This window comes from Oculina patagonica, chromosome 4, assembly GCF_052425735.1.
Source record: "Oculina patagonica isolate OP01 chromosome 4, crgOcupat, whole genome shotgun sequence".
NCBI classification, from domain to species: Eukaryota; Metazoa; Cnidaria; class Anthozoa; order Scleractinia; family Oculinidae; genus Oculina; species Oculina patagonica.
In genome coordinates, this window is record NC_135761.1 from 3,036,635 (window position 1) to 3,054,295 (window position 17,661).

The 17,661-nt window shown below is 38.9% G+C and overlaps 3 protein-coding genes across 4 annotated transcripts in view; 2 read left to right on the forward strand and 1 right to left on the reverse strand.

The window, feature by feature from the left end:
* Window positions 1-9,242, forward strand: part of LOC144651269 (leucine-rich repeat-containing protein 69-like) — a 204,359-nt gene extending 195,117 nt beyond the window's left edge. Inside the window, exon 10 of the mRNA XM_078511205.1 lies at window positions 9,015-9,242. The gene's annotated coding sequence lies outside the window, so the exon portion shown is untranslated. The remainder of the gene's footprint in view (window positions 1-9,014) is intronic.
* On the reverse strand, window positions 23-4,634 carry LOC144651331 (trafficking protein particle complex subunit 2-like protein). Of its 2 annotated transcripts, XR_013570283.1 has the most exons (7): window positions 4,567-4,634; window positions 4,387-4,480; window positions 3,827-3,905; window positions 2,654-2,741; window positions 2,228-2,307; window positions 1,334-1,446; window positions 23-1,303 (listed from the first exon to the last, which is right to left on the reverse strand). XR_013570283.1 is itself a non-coding variant. In XM_078511281.1 (6 exons), the coding sequence occupies exons 1-6, from the start codon at window positions 4,597-4,599 to the stop codon at window positions 1,404-1,406; spliced, it is 417 nt and encodes a 138-aa protein (XP_078367407.1). In that variant the 5' UTR covers window positions 4,600-4,611; the 3' UTR covers window positions 23-1,403. The 2 variants fall into 2 exon arrangements, 1 of the variants encoding a protein (XP_078367407.1); XM_078511281.1 differs by having other exon boundaries at window positions 23-1,446; window positions 4,567-4,611.
* LOC144651349 (N-acetylgalactosamine-6-sulfatase-like) lies at window positions 4,662-17,652 on the forward strand. Its single transcript, XM_078511295.1, has 14 exons — window positions 4,662-4,867; window positions 6,307-6,430; window positions 7,555-7,629; window positions 8,093-8,195; window positions 9,301-9,444; window positions 10,060-10,126; window positions 10,635-10,762; window positions 11,347-11,483; window positions 12,651-12,754; window positions 13,766-13,902; window positions 14,575-14,674; window positions 15,430-15,554; window positions 16,525-16,642; window positions 17,556-17,652. Exons 1-14 carry the CDS (start codon window positions 4,751-4,753, stop codon window positions 17,640-17,642), a joined length of 1,566 nt encoding a protein of 521 aa, XP_078367421.1. The 5' UTR covers window positions 4,662-4,750; the 3' UTR covers window positions 17,643-17,652.
* The last annotated feature ends 9 nt before the right edge of the window (window positions 17,653-17,661 follow it).

The window sequence follows — 17,661 nt, forward strand, 5'->3', positions numbered from 1 at the left end:
ACCAAGCTTAAATATGAAGAACTGTTGTTCAAGTCTTTATTTTGTTACCACTGATATATTTACATCATTCAATGTTATGAGATCTCGTCTCTCTTCTTACACTATTTTCAACAGCTAGTCAGGGACGGACCATTATTTTTCTTGGAGGGGGGTAATGTTCCTCTGCAATTTTATTTTAGTTAGTGCACTTTGCAAACAATTTTTTCCCGAAATTCAAACTATTTTTTGTTATACATTTCGTGTTGGCAAACAATTTATTTTGTCTTTCTAGGCCCTGTAAACAATTTTTTCAATATTTTTCATGCCCCCTTCCTCCAAATAGAATAGAATAGCTAAACAGCTATTCTATATAAGGGAGATCTGGAAAAATCTGATTGTGCAAAACTATCAAACCCAGTAACATCAAGGTCTACCAAACTCGTGAAACAAAATCTAGTTGTGTCTCTGCCAAACAAGGCAGGAAAGGTTTCCTCTGGGCTCTCTGCATTGCCTTTGCCTTTCCCCCCTCCTTACTTTTTCAAGTGTGTTAACCTTGCGTTCGTTTTGCTCTAACCTGTGAACAGGCTTTGCACTGCGGAAAAGGGTGGTATTGTAAATTGTTGTTTGGTTAGTGTACCATGCCTTTCACCCTTTTCCCCAAAAGAGGAGCTTGTTCATAGATTGGAAATATAAAATATTTAAGCAAGATATTTTGTATCACTTCATTTTAAGCACTTTTTGTCTCAGAACTGGCTAGTTTACATAAATGACCACCTTGGTTTGAGTTAAAAATATATCTACCTAATACAGTTTTGAAGTGACCCCTTCCCTCCACCTCAAAACATATACACTGTAAGTAATCAGTCCCAAACAATTTTCAGATTCTCTCTGTGAACATAACCCACCCACTTTTTCAGCCATTTTTCTTTAAAATTCTTTCTTCAGCCATTTCATCCTTATTTTTTGGCTGTTTCTCCCTCTTCCGTAAACCACTATAATTGCTTAGTTCCCAGGCCTTGTCTTGTTCTTAAATTTATATCAAAATAATTTATAATTATGTAACTAAGTTTTGGATTAAAGGTCGCCACATTCATTATAAAATTAACATGCAACAGTCGCCTAAAGAAGCATTTGACTTCAAAAATGCTTAAAATGAGTTCCAGCAGGCAACATTAGAAATACTTGGTATTTTTTTCTGGCATGCTTTTTCAAAATAATAATTATTATCTAATTATTAGAATTGAGGAATCCTTTCAGTTAAGACAAGGTTTCCAACAATGTATAACTTGCAATTCTCAGAGGTGAGGTTGGCTTGCCTGTGATGATCTGTGGTGTATTAACCAAATCAACACTTAGCACACCAATACAGATGCATAATCCATGCATATGGAAGGTCGGGAGTAACAGCACTGTTGCCAATAATATTAATCTTGTTTCATCATTTTTAAAACTGTCTCTTCAAACTTCCTAAGAGGAAAAAAGACATGGTTTACTGCATTAGATTACTGTGTAGTTCCATCACAGACGGCCCAAGTTCACTGTGTGAATTAATTATTTATAAAGTGTAAGTGAACATGACTCTTGGCTTCGTGCGGTGTTGTGTTACAAAGATGCGATTTATAAGGGTTTGTATGGGAACTTAGCGATTTTGATTCAAAAGGTATAAAATTAAATATTTTACGAATAATCTCGACTTACCTTGTTTCCATGTTGTGTTCTTTGTTGTCTGCCTGCGTCTCAGGTTGTTTTAAAGCGTTTTCGGCGAGTTGCGCTGGCTGGTGGTGTTTCTTAGTGGAACACCACCAGCCAGCGCAACTTGCCGAAAACGCTTTAAAACCTTTTGAATCAAAATCGCTAAGTTCCCATACAAACCCTTATAAATCGCACCTTTGTAACACAACACTGCTTGAAGCCAAGAGTCACGTTCGCTTACACTTTATAAATAATTAATTCACGCAGTGAACTTGGGCCGCCTGTGGTTTCATTAAAATATCCATACAGTACCTCCCCAAGGGATTTTTATAAGACCCCTGACCCCACTGGAAATTACAAATTTCTTTAAATTTGCTGGTCTTTGAGAACCCCTCCCCCCTCCAGGAGTTTCCAATTCCTTCTGTGAGGGAAGTATGGATATTTTCTGGAATACACATTGTGAAATGTGTGGACCAGTTAAAAAAATGTCTGTTGGTTTAGCTTTAGCTTCTGGGAAACTAAATCTTGCAATAGTAAACTGGCCAGTTGAACTTACCTTGATGTTATATTTTCACCAGGGTTGTAGAAAGGGTTACAGAACATGTCTGTGTATGCTACATGAAGTCTTCGAAACATCTAGCAAAAGTTTTCAAATATTAAAAAGAAATTGTTATAATAACAAACAACAAATGTCAAGCAAAATTCTAATTCTTGTGATAATGAGTCTCTTCGTTTTCCTGTGAGTAAACTAAAAAAAACAAGCAGCTGTGTAGCCTGTGCGAAGCCATGTCCTATTTCCTCGTGCAGAAAAGGGAAAACCACGTAGGAGATGTCCCTTTTCCACAAGAGAAAAGAAATGTTGCTTTAGGGGAGACAGCTGCATGCAGGCTACTATGCAAGTTAACAAAGTCGCTGCCAAAATAGAATTTACTAATTAATGCACCTAGAATGTTATAAACTTACAACAGGCAAAGTGACTTACCGTTCTTATCTCATTATCTCTTAAGGCAGTGTTGGCTGATTCAACCACAACAACAAACTTGATTTTAGAGTTTGTAACATAACCATATCTTTCAAATTCAGTCAAAGATCTTTGTAGACCCTAAGTTGTTTGTGTAAGCATGATTAAAGTAATTTATTATTATCAATACAGTTGTTAGACAGGAATGGCAATAATTTTAGTAGTAAACATTAGTCTTACTAGAAATAGCGCTATATAAATAAAGTATTATTATTATTATTATTATTATTATTATTATTATTAATATTAAGTATTATTATTACTCTGCTACATATGTGCCCAATTAATCAGCTAGATGCAATTGACTCTGCTGAAAGTCAACACTGCTGATGTGTTGTCATTCATCATTTTTGTGTGATAAAGAGCAAGGAAAGTTCCAACTAAAACACACTGCTTGTAGAGTACAGGTGCGAATAGTCTCCAGAGTGCCGGGGGGGGGCACTCCCATATATGAGCTATATACATATGTGCCGCTGTGAAGGGTATGGTTTTTAAGGAGTTTAGTCTGGGATAGGGTATGGAAATCAGAGAGTTTTTGGTCTAGAATAGGGTATCATGTGCTGAGAAACTGATCAGTGGGTATGAAGAATTAAGTCCAGAATAGGAATAGAAACTCGAAAGAGAAGGAAGCTTCCTTACAGGTGAATAAAATCATTGTGACAATGTTGTTGACAGATGGTTTTCGATTAAAAACACTTATAATGATGCAGTTCTAAAAAGAAGCAAGTCTGGGATAGGGTAGAGATTTCCGGTATCTAGTCTAGTATAGGGTTGCAAAACCAGCTGAAGATGGTCTGGTATAGGGTAAGGGTTTCAGAGTCCCAGTGGCACACCCCCACCTAAAAATATACAGGGTCCCCCTCCCCCCCCACACCCGGGCCAGAGGGTTATTAGACAAATCAATACCAGGGATCTTGTTCCTTTGAGCTCATAGCCTAACTACTTGGGGGCAAAATTACTACTTGTGAAAATAACTTTGCCTGGCTCCTTTGAAATCTCTTATAAAGAACATACATAAGTCACTATCTTTCTCAGTTGCACTATGATCTTGCCCTCCTACTCAGAATCATAATCAGCCCCCTGTTCTGCTCAGTTGGTACTCAATGTAATCAGGATGCCGGTCAAAAAGGATACACCTTATAGTCTTCTGTGGGATATAACAAACCAAGGTATAGCTCACGAGGATCATTTGAACTCTTAGTTAGTGATGACACTGGAAAATTAACAAAATAATAAATTAAAATATATTTTAAGAATCAGAATAATTCTGATTTCTATCAGTTTGACTATGGCGTTAATATTTTAAATAATCATTTGTTTCATGAGCGGACTTAGACAATGTAACAATAATTATTATGCCCAATTTTGTACCCCATTTTAGATCCCATTAAATCAATAAATAAATTAATAAACATTTTATGACCGAATAGATCAAGAAAGCTATATGGGGCATAGCTTGTCTTGAAATTGTGCACGACGTTTTTTCTAGTGATGGGGGTCAGGGGGGGGGGGGGAGGGGAGTCTAGAATCAGTCCCAAGCACTGTCCTACAGCAAAGGATGGAACCTTGCAAGGCCCTTGCAGCCTCTCCGTCTCCGAATTGGAAATAATTGGGTACCAAAAACCAGAAATATTTTATATAATTTTATGTATTCTATGTTGTCTGACACTATGACAAGAATCAAAACTATTCACCCTTTTCTTCAACAACATCCAGTGAAGTATGAACTGTGTAGTGAAATTTTAGCTCTTCTTCCGGAGAAACTGTCCGAAGAAACAACGGGAAATTCTGAAAAACGATCAGGATTTCATCAAACGGGAGAACGATTGTCAAAAAGCCAAGGAAAAGATATACTAAAAGACATAAGTATTTACCTCTTTCCCTATCACGGCTACACAGACCGCCATCTTGGTTTGAAGAAGTTTATCGCTGACAAGCAAGACGGAGGGCTCAATCCTTGGATGAAAGAGCACGTGATATTCTCGCGACTCCAAAACAAAAACCTTCTTGCTCTGTCAGAAGGTTTATAAAACTTACCAAAACAGCGAAAGCTAAAGAATGAAGCTTGCAGTTCTAAAGATTTGGAGTGCGTCTTGTTTGTTCTGGCTAGCAGCAGCAGCAAAAGCCTCTGAGAGGAGTGAAAAGCCAAATGTTGTTATTATGTTGATGGACGATGTGAGTTGCGGCAAATCCTCAAATATCTGTTGGTTCCTAGCCTTTTAACGTTGTTTACTTTAAATCCGTTTGAATCCTTTAGAAAGGCTTCATGATTTTTAGATTTGTAGTGTTTCAGCTATACTTCATTTCTCTACGGCGTTATTTTAAAACAGGGTCAATGACAATTTGACAGGTGGGGGGGGGGGGGAGGCCAGGGCAGGGACGTACCTAAGATTTTTTGTTTACGGGGGCAAACTCCGCACACCTTTAGTTTCTTCAATTTTTTAGTTTAGTATTTTCTTTAGTTTTCTAATTTGCATCAGCCACAACATTTCCCTCCTTCCCTGGTGGGGCAACTTTCCCCCCTTTCCCTCCCCACCCCTGCTATGTACAGCCCTGGGGAGGGTTGGTTTGAGTTGTATAAGGAAAGGAGTGCTTTGCCTGCGAGTGCTGATGTATTTCCATTTGTCGCTTCTCTTCATGGAAAAGTTAATTTGCCATGGAGAGAAGCAACAGACGGAAATATGTATGTGTTTACAGGCTAAGAAGTGTTAGGTGTTATGCAGACCAGCTGTCAAGTCACCCTGTCCCAACAGGGGACCCCAGGGGACTCCCTGTTTTGATGTAGATCTCCCATTAGGCCAGGTCATAGCATTTGGCAAGTTAGCACAATAAGCTGATTAAGTTTGATTTGTTGCAATATTTTTGCCTTTTTATACAAATATTCAGTTTTTAGTTCCTGCAGGTTGTTAGATGAGCTACAGTAAACACCCGCGTGTAAGAACCTACAATTTTCTAAGTTTGGCAAAATAGGTTCTTGTATTTGGGGTAGTTATTGGTAATTTAGGCTAAGTAGGTTCTTAATAAGGTTCTTAATTTCTAAGGAGGAGCCATAGTTTTTGATGTACGAGAAAAAAAAAATGGGTTTGGTCCTTCATTATACAGCATTTATTCATAACTGTATTGCTTCAAGCCTCATGCAAGGTCCAAAGAAGACAATTACAGTCTATGTGAATCTGTCTTTTCTTTATTTGTAAATACAGTTTGGGATGTTCTGTTAAAAATGTTCATAAAAATTTTCTATAAACCACATATAAGAACCTGCTGAAATTTGCTTGGCTCAACAGGTTCTTATATTTTGGGGTATTAAAATGGCAAATTTCTGCCAGCAGGTTCTTAAACCACTAGGTTCTTACTCGCGGGTGTTTACTGTAATGAAAAGTTGTGATGACTTTTACGATATTAGCTTTACCAGGAAATAGCAGTGGAATATGCAACTTGTACCATACATGTCAACTACAAGTCTATAACTTTTAGACCAATAACATGTCCTGGTCCCAGATCAGTCAAATCTTCCTGTAGCTGCCTTAAAGAAAACATCTTTCAGATAGTCAAGCAAGCAGTCTTTCAAGAAATACTGACTTGTTGTTGTCTCCTTTTTTTGTCCTTTTTAATAGATGGGCTGGGGTGACTTGGGTGTGTTTGGTCACCCAGCAAAGGAGACGCCTAACCTGGACAATATGGCAACAGAAGGGATGCTCTTTCCTGATTTCTATTGCGCCAATCCACTGTGTTCTCCATGTGAGTGATCAGTTAAATGACTCATATTCTCACTTTTTTCCCCACTCAAAGGTTGTCTGCTCCACTAATAAATTTCCATACATGGTGGCTTTGCTCTACACCCAGGGAGGGGGGACTCCTATAAGACAGGGACAGGAACGCTTGTTGGAAAATTTGAATTGAACCCCTGATTGGAGACCAATCTGTTCTTGGCTCAAGTTGACTCCTAAAAAATGCCAATGCCTGATAAGTCTAAAACACCAATATAGTATGACAGCATAATTTGTATTTCTTTACACTCCACCCTTAACAGCACTTTGAAGTCTTAAAATGTTTGCATTCTGTCCTGAACACAGCAAGTGAGACCAAAATCCATAATTTACACCCCAAAAGAGACAAATAGCATCCCTGTCCCTTTCATATACTAGGCGTCCCCACCCCAGGGAAGGGGAGTGGGGGTACAAAGATTCATGTATAATCAGGTGTTTTTAAAAATTAATTATAACTAATAATACTTATTTGTTGGGGAGCAGCATGAAGAATGGAGAGCAGAAAAAGAAAACCTTTCAAAACCTTAGTTAATGCCTAACTTTTCCTCTGGCTTTTCTTTGTATGGAGCCCTCCCTAACCTGGAGTGGGCTCTATGCAATAACAAATGCATTTTAACCCTAGACACAACAGTGATCTTTGCATGGCTTTCAATTTGAAGTACTGGTGGCTGCTGTTGTGTGCCACCTGAAGAAGAGCAATGCAAGAAGCTGAAAACACTTCACTGCATGCATGCTTGTAGTTTAGCTGGTGTTTGGTAACGCAAGAATACCTGCCAGAGCTCCAGCAGGTGCTGGATCCTACTGACGACTCTGTCTTCGGTGAAATATTGGACATATCTCAAGTGGGAGAGGAACTGAGGAAACATAGACGTCCATCATCAACTCAGACAGACGCAACTCTAATGATTTTCTGAATGTTTTTGCTGACCGCATGTCTTACAATTGCAACCTTAAACCTAGAAATGAATTTAATGAACACTTGGGGTAAAAGGGTTAAAGATGCTAACTGCTGATTTTTCCTTTGGGGGTCAAAGAGATTTATTAGGGTTTCAAGCATGTATTTTTTAATGTAATTTTATTATTTTATCCTAACAGCACGTGCAGCATTGCTTACTGGACGCCTTCCAATTCGCAATGGATTTTACACAACTAATGCTCATGCTAGAAATGGCGAGTATATAAATATGTGTTCATGCCCTGTATATATCACTTTTAAAAGGACTTTACAGTTCATATAAGGTAGCCATATCATACTAGTTTAGATATTTATTTGCTCCTTGGTGAGATGAATCGAACTAGCATCCAGCCTTAATTTACCGTATTATAGGAAATTAATGATACATGTCATTAACGCAAATTTCAAAAATTTGCGTTAATTTTATTGATGTAAACACGTTTACTATAAGCATTTAACTAGACTTTTTCTTAAATTCGCGTTAATTTTATTACGCATAAATTTTGTTCGCATTGTTAAAATGCTTCCTCATATTCCTTTAATAAGGTATTTTGACACTGTTACACATGTTTAACTTTTGTACATGTCATTGTATGTATTTATACCAGTATATACTGATAAGGATGTTTTTCCAAATTGATAATTTATGGTAACTAATGACACTTGTCTTGGCTGTAGGTTATACACCACAAGTTATTGTTGGGGGAATTCAGGATAATGAGGTGCTGTTACCAAAGCTACTTAAATCTGAAGGATACTACAGTAAAATAGTGGGTAAATGGTAAGGTGTGATTCTGCCAGACGAGAAAGCTATAAAGCTAAAAAGTACAGAAAGAACGACACTGTAGGCATGACAACCACCCAAAATCAAGATAATTATTTATCACTGTTATTTTGATAGAGGCATAGCCCCTATAGCAGGACCCTTTATAATTTGGTTGTGAGAGAGAAATTCTGGAGTTTCCCATGTGGTTTCTAACTTTTAAGAGAAGTGGTTGCTTGTGAGTTGGTGTGCATTGCATAACGACACTTAAAATGGCTGCAAGGAAGACTTCACTACTACTTGTTGAACAACAATAAGTGAAGAAAAAATTAAAGAAGCATTGATCAGACAATTTAGAGAAAGTGTAGTTAAGATTCAAGGATGTTAAGGTGGCTGGTAACGGTTTCCAGCATTTTCCAGCTCTTATACTTTGACAGGTCATTACTACAAATCTTTATCAGTTGATGCTACAATAATGGTATGGAATTAATGCCCAATGATTGGTGAATATGTTGTGGTTATTTTCATGACGTCAGTGGTTACTATAGCAACAGTATAACCTGTTAAAAACACCTTTAATTTTGTCTTTAAGTGCTTATAACTCAAAAACGAACTCGGTGACCCCCATTTTTTATTATTGAACATTGATCAACATGTTAAGATACAACTTTTTGCAAAGTTTTAAAAAATTCTACGAAGCGGTTTCAGAACCACCTTAAATTTTCAAATATTTAAGGTGGCTCTGAAACTGCTTCGTAGAAATTTTTTTAACTTTGCAAAAAGTTGTATCTTAACATGCTGATCAATGTTCAATTATAAAAAATGGGGGTCACCGAGTTCGTTTTGAAGTTATAAGCACTTAAAGCCAAAATTTAGGGTGTTTTTAACAGGTTATACTGTTGCTATAGTAACCACTGACGTCATGAAAATAATCACAACATATTTACCAATCATTGGGCATTAATTTCATACCATTATTGTAGCATCAACTGATAAAGATTTGTAGTAATGACCTGTCAAAGTATAAGAGCTGGAAAGTGCTGGAAACCGTTACCAGCCACCTTAAGTTGAAGTTCATCACATCCTATTTGCTAGTTCCTGATCATTATCATGATCTTGCCAGGCATCTTGGCCATCAGCCACAGTTCTTGCCACTGAAGCATGGATTTGATGAATGGTTTGGTGCTCCAAATTGTCATTTTGGCCCGTACGACAATGTGAAAACTCCAAACATTCCTGTGTACAAAGATGACGTAATGGTTGGAAGGTGAGAGTCAATTATCTGATCTTGACTATCATTCTTCAGTTTTAATTTACCTCTAAATACAAAGTAAGCAATTTCCAGATCAGCTACAATTTTCAAAGCATTATTAATAAAATAATGAATAGAAGGTATCTGTAAGTTAACTCCCCCTGATGAGATGCTAGCTAGTTCATTACAGGTAATGTGCCTTGGCGTGTTTGGTACCCATCAGTTACAACAAGATGACACTCTGATGGACTGGCATCCCATCCAGTTGAGGGGCAGGTAAAGCCTACTTTCGAGCTAAGTGGCCCATCAGGTTAGAGCTTATCCCGGTTTCTGTGGAATGAAGCGGCTAGGAGTATTTTGACTCCCCCCTGGATGGAATGCTAGTCCAATTTGCTGGGTTACCCCTCAGAATTAGTTTGCGGTACCCATTTATACACCTGGGTGGAGAGAGGCACAATGAGAGTAAATTAAGTGTCTTGCCCAAGAACACAACACAATGACCCCGGCCAGTGCTCGAACCCAGACGGCTTGATCCAGAGTCCAGCATGCTAACCATTAGGCCACCGCGCCTCTCTTTGTGCACTGACTACTAAAACTTAATTTTCTTTTAATTATTTATCTTTTGTTCAGATATTATCAACAATTTGCCATCAGTCGTAAAACTGGAGAATCCAACTTGACTCAAATTTATACAGAGGTAAGAATGCTGAACCATACCAGTTCAAATGGAAACTGTCAGAAGTGTGGGGAGGAGGGGCTCTGGAATGTTTTTATCCAGTGAGCAGTAACAAAATATGACAGATGCCTCTCTAGGTAGGATGGACAGTTGGTGTCAGTACTAATCATACCCATCTTCAAAGTAGTAAAACCCCAGCTGCCGAGCTTAGTGGCCCGTCAAGCTGGAGCTTATCCCAGTTTTGTAGCATTAAGCTGCCAGGAGTATTTCTACTCCCCTGTATGCTAGTACATCGCAGGGTTACCCCAGCAGTAAATTTACCGGTATCGATTTATACAAGGGTGAAGAGAGGCACTATGAGAGTAAAGTGTCTTGCCCAAGAACACAACATAGTGCCCCAGCCAGGGCTTGATCCAGGACCATTCAGTCCAGTGTCTGGCATGCTCACCATTAGGCCACCACACCTCCCTAAGTGAACTTTTTGCTGTTAAGTACTAAGTAAGTACCAAACGTTTGGCTCTGATTTTAGGAAGCCCTAGACTTTATTGAATCTCAAGCTAAAATGCAGAGGCCATTTTTCTTATACTGGGCCCCAGACTCCACACATGCACCAGTATATGCTTCATCAAGATTTCTGGGTACTAGCCAGAGAGGACTGTAAGTAAACATAATGTTCATAATAAATATTCTACTATTTTCCATAAACTCATAAAGGAAAACAATACCACTGTTAGGCTCCAACAAGGGGTTATGATGCTTGAAATGTCAGCTTTTTCAATTTCACTAATGACAGTCTGTGGTTTATTTACCTTTATAAACTTTCAGTTGATAATAAACTAAGTTTTTCGCATGCCCACTGCACGACACAGCACAACATGCACTTTCTTTAGAAACTCATAACTCTGGATATTGTAAGATAATTATTTATTCCTGAGCAACTGGGGCTTTTTAAGCCCTGAGCTTAGATGCCTTATGTCTTGAATTTACAATTCATGATCAAGATAATTGTGAATTTTATTGATGAAGAGGAAATGTTTCGTACATTTTCTCAAGAGCTGAAACTGCTGTCTGATATAATGTGTGTTTAAATGCTGGTGTCTGTAAAACAGAGTATGAAATTCAAGATCTAAAAGATGTAAAGTCAGACAGCAAACTTTATTATAATATTTTAAAGAACTTTCTCAGTGGGTCTGGTCCTGTCAGGAGCATGTTGCGGTTCATGTTGATTTTTGTTCTTAAAGGTATGGAGATGCTGTAAGGGAGCTAGATAACAGTGTCGGCAGGATTCTTCAGAAATTAAAAGATCTTGGCATTTCCAACAACACATTTGTTTTCTTTTCATCTGATAATGGAGCAGCCTTAGTGTCAAAGGCAAGAGGTAATGGAACATTTTTACTCAGGTTTTATTTTTAACTTCCCTGTTTCTAACGTTCCTGTTGGTTTGCTGTTACTGTTAAAACAAGTTATGGCTGCTTAGCCTTTAATTGTATTAGATGTAATATTATAGTAAAAAAGTAGTTACTAAGTGTTTGGGTATGGTATACGAAGTGGCAAAGAAGTCTAAACAGACATTCTTAGAAAGGGTGTTGGGGCCTATTAGAAACCTTAAAACCTCGTCAAGTCATGAACAAGTTTTACATGGTTACACTAGTTTGGTTCTTAATTAGTAGCCATTGGTTCTTAATTAGTATGGAGATGCTGTAAGGGAGCTAGATAACAGTGTCGGCAGGATTCTTCAGAAATTAAAAGATCTTGGCATTTCCAACAACACATTTGTTTTCTTTTCATCTGATAATGGAGCAGCCTTAGTGTCAAAGGCAAGAGGTAATGGAACATTTTTACTCAGGTTTTATTTTTAACTTCCCTGTTTCTAACGTTCCTGTTGGTTTGCTGTTACTGTTAAAACAAGTTATGGCTGCTTAGCCTTTAATTGTATTAGATGTAATATTATAGTAAAAAAGTAGTTACTAAGTGTTTGGGTATGGTATACGAAGTGGCAAAGAAGTCTAAACAGACATTCTTAGAAAGGGTGTTGGGGCCTATTAGAAACCTTAAAACCGCTCAAAAAATCATCCAAAACTGCAAAACCTTTAGTAAATTTCGATCAAAACCGAAAACCCGGCACAAGCATTTGAGATATAGCCTCCTAAAGAGATGATATTTAGACTTCTCATGCATTCCTCTCATGGCAGCAGGGACTTAACATGTGGTTAAATAATTGAGGTCACAATTGCCGTAGAGAACCCAGAAAACCAATGGGAAAATCCAAAAGCACGTTGAATACCAAATCTGAAAAACCGCTATTATTTTTGCCAAAAAACGCAAACCAAATGCTAACGTAAAACCTGCAAACCATAAAAGACACCAGAACCGAAAAACTGCAGTTTTTTGGTGCAAAAACCGAAAGATCCCATCTAAGAAATGAGCAGAACGGAAAATCCCAATGTCCCCCACTCTTAGGCAGGATTATCACATGCAAGGATCTTGTTGAATAAGGCAGGATTATCGCATGTATAAAGGATTTTGTTGATTTTTTGCCATTCAGGTGGAAGCAATGGTCCCTTTCTTTGTGGCAAGGAGACAACATTTGAAGGTGGAATGAGAGAACCATCTATTGCATGGTGGCCAGGAAGGATTAAGCCAGGCCAGGTAATAGCACCAGTCTGGTGTTGTCCCATATATGGCAGGGTGATGACATTTTGAGGAGTGGCAAGTGCTTTATCTGTGACAGTTGCAAAGGGAAATTCTCCTGGGGTACCCCAAGAAAATAAGGCAATTTTCCCTTCCCATATTTTATACCGAATCCAGACCAGAACCAAAAATTGTACAGTGGAACCTCGATTTAACAAACCTCTATATAGCGAAGTCCTCGATATAACGAACGATATTCTTCGCCCCAGTAATAGTAAAATGTATGGGAAAGTATCTCGATATAATGAAACCTCCTTATAGTGAACAAATTTTGCCAGTCCCTTGGCCCTTCGTTATATCGAGGTTTCACTGTACTATGTGTGTTGCAGACAAGATTCTACCAAGGATCTGCTTTGGTTTATGTAAATATTCAAAAATGGTCAAAATCTGTACCCCAGTTCAGACCAAATCAGTTTAATAAGCCATACTCCTTGTTGTGGCACATACCTACGGTATGTATACTAAAAATTGTACAAAGGTTTCGGAGAGGAAGGATCGATAACATGGCATTGGTTGTAGGAATACTTTGCCATCAATAACTTATGGAAAAACTTTGCCCTGAATTTTTGTCAAATACCCAATAATTTTTAAAACCAGTCAGATGCTAATCTCGTTTTTCTTTAAAAAGGGGGTTTTAGTCAAAGGAATTCTGTACAATTTAACATGTGACATAATTTGGCTGAACGTAACACTAAATGCCTAAATGCATGGTGCAACCTTGCATGCGACATTGCACACACAAGAATCGCAGCTTGTGTCCCAAGCAGCCCTGATCCTAGTCAGTCAATCTGCTTTACAATTATTGTTGCATGCAGTGTTGAGTACAACTACCGTTATTTCAGGGATGCATTGACATATGATGTAACTTAGAAATCGTATGCAATTGATGTTGTTCAGTATTGTACATTTTAAAATCCTCATGTGATGATTATTTTCGTTCACAGCTGTGTTATTTTTTGTTGTTTCTAGGTGAGTCACCAGCTTGGTACACATATGGACTTGTTTACCACAGCGTTATCATTGACAGGGGCTAAACCACCTGGTGATAAAATGATTGATGGCATCGATCTCAGTCCTGTTCTTTTTTATCAGAATATTACTGATAGGTCAGTAATTAACAATGTTGGACTGTTAACAAAGGATTTCTTCAAGTTAACAGTTATTGATTCCCCGATGTTGCTTAGTGTTATTCCCTAAACATGTACATGTAAGATACCGTAGAATTCCGGTTATAAGCCCTGGGCTTATACAACTTCGTAAGGGGTTTTCGGTGGGCTTATAAGCGGAGGGGCTTATATCCGGGAGGGCTTATAAGCGGAATGAAAAAAACGTTTCGAAACGAACCACGGGAGTGTTGATGGAAAAACGTTTTTTTCGTTAAAAACGCATAATAAAGCAACATTTAGCCCTATTTAGTACTGTCGTCCGGTAGAGAAGGGCTTATAACCGGGGGGGCTTATAACCGGAATTTTACGGTAGTCACATCTCTACTTTAGGACATGTCTTCTTTCCTGGAAGCAACAGAGGTAATTTATCCTTGGCATAAGCAGCCACAATGTACTCTTGATAAAAATTTTGTATTTCCCAGTAAAGGCAGGTCTACATTGTACGTAGTTGCCATACTCAAATATGTAAGTACAATATCTAAGGTGTGTCCTTTGGTAGGGGCTCAACTATACCCCGTTACCTGTGGCCAGTCTCATCTGAGGAATTTTCTGGTGGTATAGTAGTGAAAAGGTTATATATAAAAAAACCTGGATCGTGTTCACTCTCCTCAGGCCTGTGTTTTTCTATCGTGGTAATGAGATGATGGCAATCAGATATGGATTGTACAAGGCTCATTACTGGACTTGGTCAAACAGCTGGGCTGAGTTTCATGTAAGACATTTAAAATTTACCATCTCATTATTTGTTAGAGACGTTTAAATGCAGAGGGCCACACAACATAAGGAAGACTATGGCACAATTCTTATTAGCCAAATTCTAATTATTTATTACCCACTCAAGAATCGCGCTTTTGAGTCACTTAAGAGCCTGTCGACATGTGCGCTGACCATCGCCTCTCCGAGACGAGGATGCCGATGATGATATGATGCTTTTGACATTGCTCATCCTAGCACACACATATGAACCTAGTAAATGGCCTAGCTTACCAAGATTCTCTCTGTAAGCTTCTGTAGTTAAGTGGCTAGAGTGCCGGCTTGGTGTCTGGGAGGTCCTGGGTCAAATCTCTTTGGGGACTCAGATTTTTTCTGGGTCTCATATTCATGAAAAATGAACACTTCATCTTTAGCAGACATTTTATGTACCTCATCGCCGTTAGCTCACCCCCAATTTAGACCACGCGCTATTCACCACAATTGTCAATTTCACACGAAATTGTAGGAATATCCACCCCTCTTCAAAAAGATCAGTCGAACAGAAGGTAAGAGAAAGTAGCACTGCTCAAAAAACTCAAACTGAATCAGACAAAGTTGGTTTCTTATCATAGAGACTGACTGGAATTAAAAACAGGGAATATGAATAAATTGCCACAGACGAACCATCAAGGAAATAGATCCTACGTTATTGTTCTGTATCCATTTTCAGACAGTATGATGTCAAACTATGATGTTTTGTTTTTTGTCTTTCAGAGTGGAATCGATTTCTGTCCTGGTGAGAATGTAACTGGTGTTACAACTCATGAACAGATGAACTACACGACAGCTCCTGTTCTGTTTCACTTAGGAAGAGACCCTGGCGAGAAATATCCCATTAGGTTAGCTATGGGGCCATACCATAATATATAGCCTATACAACAGGAGCCTTGCTTTTCAGGTGTGCGTGGATGGGTGGGGTGGGTGGGGTAGGATTTTTGGCCTTGCAGGACTGGGTGGGGTCTTACCCTCAAATGAGGAACAAAAGACGAAGGGACTGTGTCGCGGCTGAGTTTAGTCCATTTTTTTTAAGTTTTGCCAAATACTCGCCATCAAACATAATGTTAGTGAAAAATTACTTCTATGTATCTAAATGACAAACAAATATGTCTCCCGGGTGTTATAATTAAAACCAGCCAAACAAACCAGCAAAACTCGTATCTCATCCATTTACATGTTCTTCACTTTTTAACTTCTTTTGTATTTGCTGCATAAAACGATTTACTTAATATTTCACCCAAATGTGGCTAAAATCCGTGACATAGTTCCTTTGAAGGAATTTTACGGAAGGTAGCCTGTAGCAGTGTATGAGGTCAGTGCGGCCTTAATGCAGAAGAACGTTAGAGCCCCGGGGGGGGGGTACTCCCTATAATGGCCAATACGGGGAGGCTTCGCCCGAAAGGGGTACCTTTTTCAGGCTTAAGGTATATGAAAGGGTAGGGATTTTACAAGTTTTGGTATACGAAAGGGTATGGAAGTCTGTCATTTAGGTATTTAAAAGGGCCTTTAATTAAGATATTTCGAACAGACGCAATTTACGGCTGTATTATTTTAATGTATTAAGCGCTACGTGAAAATGACAAGAAAACGTTCTGTTTTAAGTCTATGCCATGTCTTTTAGGTATATGAAAGGGGTACCCTTTTTCAGTAAAAGGTATATGAAAGGGGTACAATTTCTGTCAAAAATGGTATATAAAAGGGTAAGGGGACAGAGCTCGGGGCGGAGCCTCCCCGTATAAAACTTTTTTGAGTGCCCCCCCGGGGGGGGGGGGTTAGAGCTCACATGCTGTCCAACAATTCTTCAAACAACAGGTCCTCAAGTCAAGAGTACAAAGAAGCAATGGAAATGATATCAAAACTAGTCTCACATCACAAATCAAGTCTAGTGCCAGGCGAACCTCAGCTCAACATGTGTGATAGAGCTGTCATGGTAAGTTGGCAGTTGATATGTTCTTCTCTGTTTTTCAGTAACGGAAGGCTGTCTTGTCATGTAATAATGCTGTCGAGTCTCACCAGAACTTCATCATATTTCAAAATTCAGCAAGACGAAAAACAATTTATGGTGATCTAGTAAATGGCACGAATGAGAAAGGTCATTCATAACAAGTTTATAAACGTTGTAAGTCCCCGTTTATGCTGCAGCAGACTCGCAGACAACCTCGTTCTCAGGGTCTTAATAAGGAGAGAGACCCTGGGAACGAGGTTGTCTCGCAGACTGAGCCTCAGATGGAGCCTCAGTGGGCAGTTTGACCGCAGGGCAGTACACAGAAAACCAAAGCTTGCCCAGTTGAATAGCCAACCAATCGATCATAACTCACTCACTCAGTCCTCTTCGTGCCCTTGGGCACATAAGGCAGGGGCACAAATGTTGAGACAAGTGATATAACCTCAGTTTAAGTGCCAAGGAAACCGCCAAAACCTGTTTTTGAACACTAAATTTCTCGGACATGAAAAGATGAAGCGTCCAAGAATCAAGTATGGCACATGTGTGGGCTCATCTTGGCTTTCAAAACAACCTTTGATGAAAACACGTATTTATAACTACAAAATATTTGGCTTCCTAACAAAAGTGTTTTTCGGGGGGTTGGACTTTTATTCCTTCAACTGACAGAGCTGAGTGTTTGACACACAGTGGAACCACGAGTTTTCGAACCTCCAGATGAAACGAAAATTGCTTCGAAAAATCGGAAAGTTCGAGAAATCGGGGGGGGGGGGGGAGGGGTAAAATCACAGTTTTCGACTGAGGGAAGGGAAACTGATTTTTTATCGAGTTTTTGGGAGGTTTGGAAAATTATGGTTCGCGAATCGGGATTCCACTGTATCTTTCTACTTTGTTTTTGTAGAACTGGGCACCACCCGGATGTGAAGAGCTTGATGAATGCTTCAAAGCTCCACCATCGCACCCAGAGAAATGTACATGGCCTCATTAAATGGAACAAACTTCCCACT

Bases quoted from the DNA above. Each gene is read 5' to 3' on its own strand.
- LOC144651331 (XM_078511281.1), bottom strand. From the start codon at position 4,599: ATGGCGGTCTGTGTAGCCGTGATAGGGAAAGAG. The intron at 2,742-3,826 runs GTATCCTTTTTG...TGAATTTGAAAG, and splicing joins CCCACAGAAGACTATAAGGT to ATATGGTTATGTTACAAACT. The intron at 2,308-2,653 runs GTAAGTCACTTT...AACTTTTGCTAG, and splicing joins GAGATAATGAGATAAGAACG to ATGTTTCGAAGACTTCATGT.
- LOC144651349 (XM_078511295.1), top strand. From the start codon at position 4,751: ATGAAGCTTGCAGTTCTAAAGATTTGGAGTGCGTCTTGTTTGTTCTGG. The intron at 6,431-7,554 runs GTGAGTGATCAG...TTATCCTAACAG, and splicing joins CAATCCACTGTGTTCTCCAT to CACGTGCAGCATTGCTTACT. The intron at 7,630-8,092 runs GCGAGTATATAA...TCTTGGCTGTAG, and splicing joins TAATGCTCATGCTAGAAATG to GTTATACACCACAAGTTATT.